Source organism: Saccostrea cucullata, unplaced genomic scaffold (genome assembly GCF_032062105.1).
Source record: "Saccostrea cucullata isolate Sc308-1 unplaced genomic scaffold, CSIRO_AGI_Scuc_v1 ctg548, whole genome shotgun sequence".
Lineage (NCBI taxonomy): Eukaryota > Metazoa > Mollusca > Bivalvia > Ostreida > Ostreidae > Saccostrea > Saccostrea cuccullata.
In genome coordinates this window covers 22,895-38,352 of record NW_026928247.1, presented here as the reverse complement: position 1 = coordinate 38,352, position 15,458 = coordinate 22,895, and the positions used below count along the sequence as shown (strand labels likewise).

Genomic DNA, 15,458 nt, shown 5'->3' with positions numbered 1-15,458 from the left:
CCAAGTTTCATCGATTTTTTTCGGGTGGGGGTGGGTGGGGGGATGTATACCTTAATTGTCACTGCAATCTTTTCACCGGTACCTTTGTTAGTTAACTTAAGTAATTCTATTAGTATTACCTTGATCTTCGTTTGTATAGCTCTGACGTGCTATTCCAATCCAGTTTAATGATGCTGAATATCCATTTGATATGCTCAAGCAAGATCCGCTTGCGTTTGTCAGATCAAAATTTCCGTACAAATAAGATGAGAGTTCTGACTCTTTGCATCTTTCCATAGATTGACTCCAATTAGCAGCATAAAATATTTTATTGGATGAGTCTACAAAGGATTAACAAAAGGGTTTGTGGTATGCTATCATGAAATATAAACCCTATAGGTAGGTACTTCAATTACTTTTTATACGTGTATAATTCCAATGACAACAGTCTAAGTCATACCTTCTGTTTGAAGAGTTATTAAACTATGAGACCCACAGTTTATCTTGGAGTATTTTTTTTATATTTCTGTAATCAATGTTATGACGACCCGGTGCAAGATCAATATACAATCCTTTAATTTCAAGTGAATGTAAAACAAACACCGTGATTTATAAGTTCTATGCTATGTACATCAGTCATCCAATTACATGTTTAACTTTACTCCACTTATTAATGTGGTTTGTTATAACTTAAATATGCATCAAATTAATGACCTCACATTTGCAGAATGATACTTCGTCATGTCATATTCTTCCCTGATCAATCACAGTCATAAACTCAAGTTATATTCACGCCTGTTTCAATTTTTTTGAAAACATTTAAATTTTAGGGCACAGTAAAGCTTAAACCGTTCTTCTTAGCAATGTTTATCTTATTTGGTCAGTTCTATAATTAAAATCCTATTGTAAATTCAATTGGGACGCTATAAACTGACGGTGTAAGAATGACCCATGAACGTATGCGAGAGGTCTTTTTTGCTGCAATCTATAGTTCAACATTTAACGTAGATAGATTTTAAAACATTTAAAACGGATCTGAGGGAGACAAAACTAGTCCACATTCCGTATTTTTTAACGGCCCAATGATTTAATTATTTTAATGCAGACACGAGCTTTTCGTGTCTAGAGTAACTCAGATTGAAAGGTAAATTTGGTGTAGTGTGGTAGGATTTGAACTCATATAGTTTTCTATCAATATTTAGTACTGAGGTATATCTCGTTAAGGAAAGTGTACCGAGGTAGAAAATAATTGATTCGAGAATAGATATTAAGTTATTAAACTTCATACAAGTAAAAGCTGCAGCGCGGAGAAACACGTAACGTCCTTCGTATATACTCGTATTTAAGAAGAAAACGACACTATATTTTATAATATAAAGCTAACATTTAAAAAATTCCAAGCATTTTTGTTGTTTCAATTTAAGTCTTTTTAGGATTAAATTTACATGAGTCCACACGGGGTTATATATTTTTTTTTCATTATGTAAAGGTTAATGTACGAGTAGCGCTCCATTCCTTAAAAGTAATGGAGCCGAAGCCCCGAAGGGGCCGAGGCCCATTACTTTTAAGGAATGGAGCGATACGAGTATATTAACCCACGTAAAATCCGCCTTTTTGAATGCTTGTTTTTATTGATTGTTAATACTTAAAAAAGAATATTTATATGATAGTTAATACATTTTACATATTAGTAGTAGTATTTATATATAATATAGAAAGAAAAACTAAAAAAGTGTACTGAAGTTAATCTAAACAAATTTCTCTCAACAGCTTTGTTAGCTCAGTGAAATGAGCATCGGACTGCTATGGTGGGGGTACCGGGTTCGATTCTCATCATGGGTGAAATAATTTTCTTAATGTGAAACTAACCTTAAAAATTTTCCAAAACTCTTCTCTAAAATTTTCTAAGTTCTTTCCTTGGTAAAGGTACGGAAAGGAGAATAAGACCATAACAAAACTTGCAACTGTCTCAATTCCTTAAAAGTAATGGAGCGCTCAAACAAAAGAATGACGTCACAGGTGGATTTTTCTCCTGTATATCCATTTACTACTTCTTTTAATGACTTTTTTTTATAATATACATGAACAGGAATCTATATAGGAATTTCACTTAAATTAAAGACTATTTTAATTAATTTCAAATGGAAATTTTACATACTTTGCTTTTGACAGTTTTGGTTGTAATATTCGGAACAATCTCTGTTCATAAATATGTTATTTGCACTTGAACACTGTAACACCATACAGTTTTCACCGGTCGTAGGACTGTCAACTGAAATGAAAGCTATTTGCTGTAACAAAAAGCAGATATAGATAATAATTCCAAGAAAAAAAAATTGAATAATGGCACATGTATACACATAATCATGTTCGATTAATATCACAGAAATTGACAGGTGATACAAACTAGTTTTTCTTTGTAGGAGACGAAATATCGTGTAACAGGTTTAAAAAATAGATATTTTTTGAATTTTTCGTGTAGACGTGATGAATGAAAAGCCTTTCGTATTTCCCCTAAAAGTATATAACTAGAGTAATCATGTTAGAATTGTTTAACCTTTTTAACTTTCATTTATCTTTTTTTTCCTCAGAAATGGTTCTAAATGTGCAAAATATTAACTGATACATGTATAACATTCACTCAATAACCTGTCGTATTTTCTTGCACAAAGGAAATGGCATTTGGAAAATAGTGATAAAGAGGTCGAGAGTTCGAATCTCAGCATCAACTGACCTCAGTCGATAAAACGAAAATAGGTAAAATCTGTTCCTTCGCCATGTGTTCGGCGATTTGAAATGAAAGTTGCGAGTCCTTCGGATGAAACCTTAAAAACTGAGATCCCGTGTAAGGACAGACGTTGGCACGAAAGAGATCCCTCACTGCTCCATGGCCCTGTGTGGTGAATACGGAATTATTTTTTCCGGATTGGTTCGAATTTTATTATAGTTCTTCCGTTGTTCACATGTGCTTAAGATATAGCTGCAGTATTTAATTTTTGGTGTATTTTGACGCACTATGAAGTAAGTATTTAGATTAGCATTATAGGAAGCTTTAATTATCTTCACATTGTCAATTTTTAACCTTGCAATTTATTGTCATGTATTCTTAAGTCAGTTTATTTCTGCAAGTTTTCGTCTATGCATCAATTTGGCATAAAGTAAAACATAGTATATTTTCGGTTGCTGTCAATTATGTCATATCATCAGCATATTACACAATTTAATATCATTTTATCTGTTGAAAGCATACTGTAGTTATGAATCTTTAGAGTTTATACCTGTCATTTACTGTTTAAGCATAAAACCCTTCCTTTTCTTAATTTTCTATATTTGGCATGGTATGAATTATGGATTGGATTATTATGTAATTCACCTTAAAATTATGTAATATTAACTAGTTTCTCTTTGTAACTCTTTGATTGTAATTTTACAGTTTTCACCCTCACTCGAGGAGCAAATAAATAACTTTGTCAAGCAGAACTTTGTTTATGGCACAGTGAAAATTCATAAAAAGTCACATAGGAGTCACCAGGATGAGTTTGTCTGCAGACCCTTTAAGAAGAAGCGAACGTTTCAGGACGCTGACGGTACCGGCTCAGGAGGAGTACGAAGTAAGGGTAGAGACTTTCAACGCAAATTGAGCAACATTAGGAATGAATGGAGGGAATGTTTTGATGAAATTGAAAGATCAAACAGTTAAGTTAGGAACCCTCCAATCAGTTGACGAGCTTCTGAGGAAAGGCTTCGAGGCTTATGAGAAAGAGTCAAACAATTTCTGTGAATATTTAAGAGCTACTCGATCAGAGGAAAGTGCAAATGAACTTGCATCACATTTGTTGATTAAAGAGACCTTACTTGCAAAGGTGAATGTGGCTAGAAGCAGGATTGAGCGGCTGATAAATCAATCAAGTATCCCTAAGGAAGAAGACCACGTGTCACAAAGGTCGTTTAGAGCACTTACTCAGCGGACGATTTCTTCAAGTAAGACTTCCAACCGTTCTATGGAGTCCATTCTTCGACAGAAGGAGGCAAAATTACAAGCTCATCGCACCATGCTGAAACATCTAGATGAGGAATTAGCACTTGAAGCTCAATTGAAACGCTTCAGGGCACAGCGAGAGATGAAGATGGTTGAAAGTGAACTAAGTGTCCTAAAAGATGAACCACGCTTACGAGAGCTTGCACCAAGTCTCTCAAGCATGTCAAAGACTGAAGAATATTTAGAACTTCTCCTAAGGTACAAAGAGGAACGCAAGAAGCATGAAGATGTAGGACAAGTCTCCAAGACTAACAGTCCGAAAACTGATGATTCACAGAAAGAGGCTATAGTTATGTCCACACCAGCAGTCTTTCTCTCCCCCTTCTAATGACAATGTCCCCAGGACACAGTTGAACCCTGAAGCTCAACCGTTTGAACCAGCAGGGAATGGACTATCAATGATCGACGTGTCCACTAAACACCTAGTTAAAAGAGACTTAATACTATCAAGACTATCAAAATTCGACGATAATCCAATGATTTATTTCCTGGAAGATGGGATTTAACGGCATTATGGAAGAGCTTGGGGCTACAGACACAGAAAGACTGGAGCTATTGTGTGAGGAACTTGGACCGGAATCTTCGAGGCAAGCTAAGACGGTAAGAGCCTGCAATGCTAACAGTCCAAGTATAGCAATCAAGAAAATCTGGGAAAGACTAGAAAGGCGCTTTGGAGCTGCGGAGCAGATTGAAATCTACATTCTGAAGAAAATAGAGGACTTTCCAGAAATTACCTCAGATCACTTTCATCTTCTTTACGATTTAGAAGATTTTGCATCTGAAATCGCATCTTTAAAGAGCCAACCTCAGTTTGGAGTGTTGTTCAGTTACTTTGACTCTAAGAAAGTATGAATGAACTTGTTGAAAAACTTCCATGGAACCTGAAGGACAAGTGGGCTTCAAAGGCTGGCTACAAAATACTAGCACAAGCGAAGTGCCGGAGTGACTTATCCACCTTTTTCAGTTTTCCTCAAGTTTCTGGAAAGTATGGCAGAAATGAAGAATGATCCCGCATTTCAGTTCGAGAAGAAAGGCAGCAGGAAACAGTCAAACTTCCAAACTCAGCAGCCTAGACAAGCTTCTGGCAAGTTTTCTGTGAACAAGACTTTCCCAGTGACTAAAGTACAAGCCAGAAAGACAGAGGCCATTTCTACCAATGTGTCAGACATGTGTCCACTACACAAGAACAGTCAACATTTCCTGAACAACTGTGTACCTTTTCGCCAAAAGCCTATTGGAGAACGTAAGAAAATAATCTTGACAAATGGTATATGCTTCAAATGTTGCAGCGGCAAGAAGCATAGGGCCAAGAACTGTAAGGCAGATGTTAAGTGCAGTGTGTGTCAAGCATCATCAAATCCCACAGCCCTTCTTGTTGAATCAACAGAGGCACAAGATTCTGGACATTATGCTGCGAAGGACAAAAGGGGGAATCCTTATGAAGGGGAGAACATACCCACTGTCTCTTCAGCCTGCACGAAGGTGCATGGAATGAGTAAGTCTTGTGCGAAGATAGTACCTGTTCGAGTTAGCAAAATTGCTAATCCAAGGAAGTCGATGGTAGTTTATGCGATTATCGATGACCAGAGCAACTGGTCATTGGCCACTTCCTCAGTCTGCAACTACTTCAAGGATGATGGTGGTGATGTCCCTTATACACTTGTGTCCTGTACTGGAACAGTTTCGGCAACTGGAAGATTCGGTACTGGTTACACAGTTGAATCCCTAGATGGCACTTGTCAGCTGAAGTTTCCAGAATTGATAGAGTGTAACGACTTACCGAGTAATAGAGATGAAATTCCATCCTGCCAGGTTGCCACGCAGTATCCGCACCTGAAGTGCATTGCATCTGAAGTCCCCCCACTTATTGAAACGGCAAACATAGAACTTTTAATAGGTAGAGACCTTACGAGTGCTCAATAGTTCATGAGCAGATAGTTGGGGAGGAAGATGAGCCGTTTGCACAGAGGCTTGCCTTAGGATGGGTCATTGTTGGCCAAGTTTGTTTTGGTGGAGCCCACCTGCCAGAAGTCAGGACCTTCAAAACATTTGCATAGAGGAGTGGTAGGCCCTCAACCTTTGAACCATGTAACAATGAGTTGTTAATTAATGATAGACTGTTCCAGAAAACCGAACATGATGAAAAGATACGACTGTCGATAGAAGATAGAGAATTCCTTCAGTTAATGGACACATCATTCGAGAGGGATAACAGTGGATACTGAGTAGCCCCCCTTCCTTTTAAGCAGAATCGTCCACGCCTACCTGACAACAAACTACAGGCATTGCAGCGTGCAAGGTCGTTTGACAAGAACCTACAACACAACCCTGAAAAGTTTGAGCATGTCAAGGAGTTTATGGTAAAGTTGTTCAATAGGGGCCATGCAGAGAGAGCACCTGTGATTGAAGATGACGTAGAACGATGGTATTTGCCAATATTTGGCGTCTATCATCCAAAGAAAATAGGATCTATAAGGGTTGTCTTTGACTCATCTGCACGCTACGAGGGAGTCTCCTTGAATGATTCCTTGATGAAAGGACCAGATCTTTCCAACAATTTACAAGGTGTGTTGATGAGATTTCGATTGGAACAGTATGCTGTGATGGCAGATGTGCAGCAGATGTCCCATAATTTCCGTGTGAAGAGAGACCACCGAGACTACCTTCATTTCTTTTGGCAAACTAACCATGACTTGAACGCTCCTTTAGAGGAATTTAAGATGACAGTACATGTATTTGGGAATAGTCCCAGTCCGTCAGTGGCAACATTTGGGTTAAGGAAGTCAGTTTCATCTGCGGACCTGGACATTTAATACTTTGTCTCTCATAATTTTTATGTTGATGACGGACTGATGAGCTTTAGTACTGTATCTGAAGCAGTAGACCTTTTTAAGCGCACTCAAGATGCTCTCTATCATGGAGGTTGCTTACGCTTACACCAGATTACCTCTAATTCGGTTGAGATTTTGCAACATTTCCAACCAGAGGACCTCAGCAAAGATCTCATTGGGCTCAACATAATGCAGGACGACTTACCGGAACAAAGGAGCTTGGGCATTGCGTCGAGTATTGAAATGGACAAGTTCATATTCAGAGTAAACAAGGAACCAAGGCCGTTCACACGACGAGGCGTCCTGTCGGTCATAAATAGCCTTTTTGACCCCATCGGATTTACAGCCCCGGTGACTGTGGTGGGGAAGATGCTTTTGCGGGATCTTATGACTTCAAAAATTGGCTGGGACGACCTACTCCCAAACACCTTTCAGATCCAATAGGAAGGATAGGTAGATTCACTTAATGCTCTTGAAGAGTGCATATACCACGTATGTATTGCCAACTTTCCACACAACAGGCATCACATTTGGAAGTGCACATTTTTACTGACGCGTCGAAGGAGGCAGTGGCCGCCGTGGCATACTTGAAAGTGTTCCACAAAGAACATGCGGAGATAGGATTTCTTCTTGGCAAGGCCAAAGTTGCCCCCACACATGGGCACGATCCCAAGGCTTGAACTATGTGCCTCAGTTCTGGCTGTTGAGATAGCAGAAACTATCAGAGAACAACTGCAAGTTTCCAAAGATGCCTTTACCTTCTACACAGATAGCCAAGTCGTTTTGGGATACATCTTCAATGACGCTGAGAGATTTCACGTGTATGTGTCGAATAGGCTGAGCAGAATACGGTCATTCTGTGGTCCAGAATGCTGGAGATACGTGATGTCTGAACAGAACCCAGCTGAAGTTGCGACTCGTTGTTGCAGTACCAAAGAACTCCCTTTGAGCAGCTGGCTCTTAGGACCCGACTTCCTGAGAAATAGCGAACAACGTGCAGACCAACCTCCAACCTATCACCTTGTTGATCCCGAGACAGATGAGGAAATTCGTAAACAGGTGACTTGTTCAAAGACCACAATCATTTCTCAGGGATCAGATTCTTCTCAACCCAGAAGTATGTCTACATGGTGTGAACGCTTTGAAAAATTTTCTACATGGGCAAGTCTGGTTTGCGCTATTACGCGCCTTAAAGGACTTTTGTGTAGGACCAAATGTGACAAACCAAATGCAGTTGCCCTGAAAGAAGATGCTGAACATTTTATTATTAAGCAGGCTCAACATGACAGATATTCATCGGAGATCCTTGCAATCAAAGGAGGCAAACAGCCACCACGGAACAGCTCTTTGATTCCCCTTAACCCAGTGTTAGACCAAAATGGCATCCTGCGTGTGGGCGGTCGAGTCAAACATATGAAGATTTCTGACGTAACTACACAACCTATTATTATTCCCAAGGACAACCATGTTGCTACATTGTTAGTACGTCACTATCATGAAGAAGTTCATCATCAGGGGAGGCACATGACCTAAGGAGTCATTAGAAGCGCAGGTTTCTTGGTTGTTGGATTCCGCAGACTTGTAAATTCTCTGATTAGGTCATGCGTTTTGTGCAAGAAATTGCGTGGGAATCTCGGATGGACAAAAATGGCTGACCTTCCCCTAGAAAGAATTGAGCATGGCCCTCCATTTAGTTTCGTGGGGGTAGACACCTTTGGACCTTGGCCAGTCGTTATAAAGAAAACTACCAGAGGTGTAAGGACTACATCCAAGTATTGGGCCATTCTTTTCACCTGCCTAGTGTCGAGAGCAGTACACATAGAATTAGTTGGAGATATGAGTAGCGAAGCTTTCATCAACGCTCTGAGACGATTTATGGCGATTCGTGGCCCTGTACGCCAGTTTCGTTCAGATAGGGGTACAAATTTTATTGGGGCAATAAAGGAGCTAGGGATGAGTGCAGCCTTTGATGAAAGTGGGACAGTCCATGACTATCTAACAAAGTGTGGATCTACCTGGGTTTTCAACCCGGCCTATGCTCATTATTTTGGAGGCTCCTGGGAACGCCTGTCGTCGTATACTGGATGCTTTGCTGTTGGAGAACAGACCGAAGGACTTAAACTTTGATGTTCTAAATACCTTCATGAGTGAGGTGAGTGCTATCATGAATACTCGCTCTTTGTTACCCATTTCCAGTGCTCCCGAAGCTCCATCTATTCTCTCTCCGTCCATGATCCTTACACAGAAAGAACATAACTTCTCTACATCCATGAATGTTACAGGATTTGGAGATAAAGATGCCATGAGAAGTCAGTGGAAATTGGTTCAAAAACTGGTGGATGACTTCTGGCGTAGATGGCGGCTTGAGTACATCCACTGTCTGCAAACTCGCAGGAAATGGCAGTTTCCAGGGACAACGTTCAAGGTCGGTGATGTGCTTTTAGTCAAGGACGACAGTTCTCATCGAAACATGTGGCCCGTTGGTGTCGTCGATGAAGTATTCCCAAGCAAGGACGAGGTCATTCACAAGGTCAAGGTCACCATTGTTCGTGACGACATTCGTATTTCATATGTCAGACAAATCACAGAACTGATTCATTTACTTGATTGCGAGTGATTTATTTGTTGTGCAGCCTATTGTGCATTATTCTATGCCTATAAGTGTTCAGAAATTTCCAAAGCTTTTATTTTGATATTATGATACATTTATTTGTAACACAGTAGTCAACTGAACTATAATCCTTGTTATAACATTTATACTTTTTGTGTTTTCAACATAACTCAATGTATTTTTTGGATATTTGTATACAGAAGGCATATCTGCCCTTTGAATTATGTATTAGTCTTTATTTAGATAAATGGCAATTTTTTTTGTGAAAATTGGAAGGGGAGTGTGGTGAATACGGAATTGTTTTTTTTTTTTCCGGATTGGTTCGAATTTTATTATAGTTCTTCCGTTGTTCACATGTGCTCAAGATATAGCTGCAGTATTTATTTTTGGTGTATTTTTGACGCACTATGAAGTAAGTATTTAGATAAGCATAATAGGAAGCTTTAATTATCTTCACATTGTCAATTTTTAACCTTGCAATTTATTGTCATGTGTTCTTAAGTCAGTTTATTTCTGCAAGTTTTCGTCTATGCATCAATTTGGCATAAAGTAAAACATAGTATATTTTCGGTTGCTGTCAATTATGTCATATCATCAGCATATTACACAATTTAATATCATTTTATCTGTTGAAAGCATACTGTAGTTATGAATCTTTAGAGTTTAAACCTGTCATTTACTGTTTAAGCATAAAACCCTTCCTTTTCTATTTTCTATATTTGGCATAGTATGAATTATGGATTGGATTATTATGTAATTCACCTTAAAATTATGTAATATTAACTAGTTTCTCTTTGTAACTCTTTGATTGTAATTTTACAGTTTTCACCCTCACTGGAGGAGCAAATAAACAACTTTGTTAAGCAGAACTTTGTTTATGGCACACCCTGAGTGTCGAGTAAATGTCAAAATTTTAAGCCTTTCACTTATATTTGGTGGCGTCTCTATATAAATGAAAATTCTCGAATGGGACGTTAAACAACTTACATTCAATAAATCTCTTGGAAATTATAACATAATCAATTAAATATGGACAAATAACGTAGATAAGGTAAGTATAAACGAATTTCATAATATGTTAGCTTAGTACTAAAACTGTAAGAAATTCTTTTAAAAGATAAACCACTCCAGGCGAATTTTACGGACAAAAAAACAAGATGGAAAAAATTAGAAAAATCAAATAAGCTGATTTTTAACATCTTGCTATTTCTCTTCTGTAAACCTTTACTAGGTGTAATTTGTCCATATGTGTAATTTTATTAAAGTATCAGCTAATATTGGTATTCGCTTATGGAAGAAAGTAGTACATGTTATCGAGTAAATGTAACATAAGTTCACTTTTCGCTCCTTTAGAAATATCTTTACAGAAAATAAAGAGGGTTAATGAATGAAGATTACACAATTTTACCATGATAACGCTAGTTGTGCAGTTTGGGGGGGGGGGGATATTACAGGTATTTGATTCTCAGGGTTAAAAAAAACATTTCTTTTATCAAGTTTTGGAATAGCTAGGTCACTACTAATTATGTACTCATTAATGATTCCGATTGATTATAGTCTTGAAATATGACACCAAATATGTACGTTGGAGGCATCAAAACCATTGGCATCTGGTAATTTATCACATAAGTCATCAAATGAAATTCCTCATCTGGCATTACATTGACACAGTGGTCATTACTTGACTTAGTTATTTCCAATTAAAATAAAGTTTTGAAATCATATATTGCCATATCCTAATCTCTTTTGGATGCTAAAGCTGAACTTGATTCGTAAAAGTAATGTGTCTGCCATTTTTGTTCGCGAGTCTCGCTACCCTGCAGACCCCTATAAATAGGGAAGGACTTTGTCACTGTTCAGTGTCATCAGTCGACACCGGTGAAGACGGACGTATGATATACAGAACTTGATAGCGAGAATAATAACGTAATACCTCGTCTAATGCAGGAAAGAAATATACTAAATAAATTTACAATTATAGTTGTATAAGTCAGTGCAGCATACAAACAACACAGATAAACGTAACTGCAATAACATATATAAAAACAAAGGTAATGCAAAATAACCAGCACGAACACGGGTCGCCATTCCACGCCGCTATCTGTGACAATAAACAAGGTGTAACGAATGCGACGAGTATACCCTAGCATTGGTGCATCGTAGATAATGCTATCGAAAATTGCGTATGCCTATTTATGAGTCGTGTTCAGCTTTAAAGCTGCTAAACACGCCTTGATTTTCTTTGTGAATCAAATTTATCCTATGCCATTTACTGTAATTAAGCCACTTTCTTATTTTCGTGTGATTAATTTTAATGAGGCTCGTTATCGCGAACATTTATAGCCGCGAACCGGTCCTTATTGTCTCTGTGTCCATAGCAACAGATCTAATTCTAAAAAAAGCCTTGTTCGCGAAAATTAATCGTCGCGAGTATGTTACATGTACCCCTGATAAATCTCATAATTGACATTCGTCGCGAATAAAATGTTAACAGTAGGCTTCATGATTCATGGATTAAAAAAAGATCAGTTCAGGAATTGAAAGCAATTCAAACCATTTTTGCATAACATATAGGTGTATGCAACAGTTAATTACAATATTATTTTTAATACTTTGAAACTTTAAAACCAGAGCTTAATCCATATGGGTTTTTAGTCTAGAGTTTAGTAGCGAGCAATAATGAATTTCACATTTTGATGTCGATATTGGCTGACGTTTTTGCCATTCTAATTTTTAGGTCATTATTTTTACGTCGTGGTATGAACATATGTATTCCTCGTGCACGATAATGACAAGGAGAACAAGGTTGTTCTTACTGGTCGGTATCGGGTGCGCACTCAAACGAGAGAACAAAAAAATGTGCTTTTTTTTAAAATTAAGAAACACTTCAGAAAATCAGTAATCCTACCTTGGTCAGAAATATAAAGGTTGTAAGCAGTTTCTCCCCCACATTCTCTGGAATAGATTCCGTCTATGCTATCGCAACTGTAGTTGCAGTGTGAAGGCGAATATTCAAACATAGAGTGAAAATTGACGAGGCCTTTTAAACAGGTGCATCTATTTAACTAACGATAAATTTGAAAATGGTTATTATATCGTTAAAGCATCTTTGGTAATTTAATCAACAGTTTTTAAAGGAGTGGACATGAGATTCTAAATTAAACAAATTGATGACATTCGGGAAACATTGTTTTTAAAAACATGGAACGAGCACTGTAATTGTTGATATTTGCGATTCAAGGGTTGTGATCAACTAGTTGGACTTTGCACAAATCACTGTGCACAGTCTGACATTACTGGTAGGTTGGTTTGGCTTTTTTTTCAAATTTCAACTCTAATTTTTTTTTATTATAGTACTAATACTTTTATTCAATGCAATACAGTTGCGAGGTTTGTAGTATTAAGGATAAAACTTACTTTAATTTTTATGAAAGTGCAAGAATGTGTCAATGAAACGCATCCAAAAATTTGAAATTTGAGGGTTTTTCAAGATATATTAACTTTATGAGTTTTCTCTCTACAAGAAAGGAGAAAAAATAAACCTCAAATATGTGACAAAGTCCATTTAAAAATCTTGGCTCCAATGCATTTAATATAAATATATACCTTAACAGCAAATGTGGATGAATTTTCATTTTTACAGATTTCTTGACAAGCTCCCACAAATTTTCCTTCCATGATTACATCAACCCTCGGATAATGATTTGTGATGTTAGAATCTGGATAACATCCTCAAAGAGATAGAAAATTATATTATTATACAAACTTAAGGTATAATATTATTTTAGTAAATATATAGCATTGAAAAAGCACAGCTCATTCAGAATAAGGGTTCTATTTAAACTTACCAATTATTTTTATCCATTGTGATAATCTGATGTAACGTCCGGTCCAGTATTCTCTGTTATTCATTCCTGTAGTTTCTGTAGTTAATCCACGACCTTGACATTTCTCCTGTGCTTCAAACCAATTTAAGGAATCTTTTTGCCCATCGATTGTGAAAACGTGTATAACTGTATATATATAAAAATAACCTAAACGTCATACCTTTAATGTTTGTCATTTTAAGGCTGCATGAACAAGCAAACGCTAAAAACAATGTTTCCTCCACCTTAAATCAAATCTCGCAATATCTGACGATCTCTGTATAAAGGACCTGACAGGATCACTGTTCAGTGTATTCCGTCGACACCGATGTAGACGGACATATGATAAGCAGCACTCAGTAAAGTATCAGTCACATTATCCAGCGATGGGGTAAACGATGAGAAACCGATGCGTTTTTTTTATGAAAATGGCGTGTTTGCCAGCCGGACACAACTAGAAATCGGACGGTGACTGAGGCCATTTTGCGAATCGGTGGGGTCATCGGTAGGAAATAATTCGTAGTTAAAATTCAGCGATGTCACCAACGATGCCTCACATCGCTCCTCATCGGCAACCCATCGTTAACACATCTTTCAAGTATCGGCCGATGTATTGCCGAGCATCGTCCAATATCCGTTGAATCTGAGGTCATCGGGGGGTTAAGTGGTGTTCAACAAATAACGGCCGATCATCGGTCGATGTTCGACCAAACATTGGACCGTAGTCGACCGATGTACAAACGATGTTCACCAATGTATGAGCGATGTAACATACATCGGCCGATTATCATGGAACATCGTTTTATGATTAGCAATGCATCGCTGGGCCTTTGTAAGTCCGGCCGGCAACCACGCCATTTTTCTCATAAAACTTATTGGTTGCTCATCGCATGCACATCGCTGGCATGGATAATGTGACTGATACTTTAAGGACTACTAGACCGATGTGGACCGATGTTGGGGCATCGTTAACACCATGGGTTACTACCGATTGCCACCGGTCTACGGTTACCGGCCGGGAAATGTGACCTAGGCATAAGCCAGCACAAATACGGGTCTCCATTCCAGTCCAAAACCCGTGACAAGGAAGCAGTCAGGTGAAACGAAAGGGAAGAGGATGTCTTAAGGACAGATGATACAAACAATTTTTTTATTTAAAAAAAGATTTAATATCATGTCACAAGTTTAGAAAAGTGGATGGTTCTTAGAATATTTTCTCCAAAGAACTGGAAAATGAAATAGACTTGGAAAATGTGAGTAATTATTTCAATAAAAAAACAAATATAGACAAATCACATTCAGTAAAGGTTTACAGGTGAAAACCAATTTCAGAATATGGTATCTTGGTGCTAAAAGTATAATATAAACTTTAGAAAAATATACCAAGCCGGGTGAATTTTTAGAGGAAGATCATAATGACAAAAAATTAGCAATATCACATAGGCTGATTTTTACCATTTAGCTTTTCCTTATAAAATGTTTTCACCTGTAAACCTTTTGTTTGGAATATTTATAATGAGGTATGATAATATTTGTTCAAATTTGATTTAGTCCGCAAATGAAAAACCTAATAAACACAAACAGCTTGTTTCAGATAGCATATATGAATATAGATCCTATCCAGTGAGCTTGCGATAAAAAAGATACTACAGAGTCGGACACATCTGCTTCATATTGAATTGGATATCAATTATACTTGGTAAAGACTTTAATGAAAATCTAACAACAAAGATATACGATAAACGTAATAACTTTAACTTTTCAATCGTCAACGTTCCATACTTTTGCAGCGATAAACCTTCAACGCCTGCATACAGGCCAGGGTTTATATCTCTCAATTGATTCGATATACAGTACAAGAGTACAATTAACTTCTAAAACTAAGTTAATCATGGAAAAACAAGTAAAACAAGAATGCCAACAGTCTCGTTTTGTAATTCATATAGTCGATGCAATGACCTTGTCAGCTAATTCTATATTGTTGGGCCAATCTTTAGATGGTAAATTGACGATGGTTTTTCCATCAATTCCCTTTGCCGACAAGGAGCAAATGAAAGGTGTGACCTGTCCGCAGGGGATGCCCACTTCTCCATGGTACCTGATCCCACCTCCCTCTGTTTTGGAGGTCTGTT

General features: G+C 37.7%; 1 protein-coding gene and 1 pseudogene across 1 annotated transcript; both read left to right on the top strand.

Annotated features, from left to right (window-relative positions):
• Nucleotides 1-3,512: 3,512 nt before the first annotated feature.
• Nucleotides 3,513-4,870, top strand: LOC134276899 (uncharacterized; annotated as a pseudogene).
• Nucleotides 4,871-7,506: 2,636 nt separating this feature from the next.
• LOC134276898 (uncharacterized) lies at nucleotides 7,507-8,382 on the top strand. The gene has a single exon (XM_062759177.1). It carries the CDS (start codon nucleotides 7,507-7,509, stop codon nucleotides 8,380-8,382), a length of 876 nt encoding a protein of 291 aa, XP_062615161.1.
• Nucleotides 8,383-15,458: the final 7,076 nt, after the last annotated feature.

Coding starts and splice junctions, on each gene's coding strand:
- LOC134276898 (XM_062759177.1), top strand. CDS start 7,507: ATGGGCACGATCCCAAGGCTTGAACTATGTGCCTCAGTTCTGGCTGTT.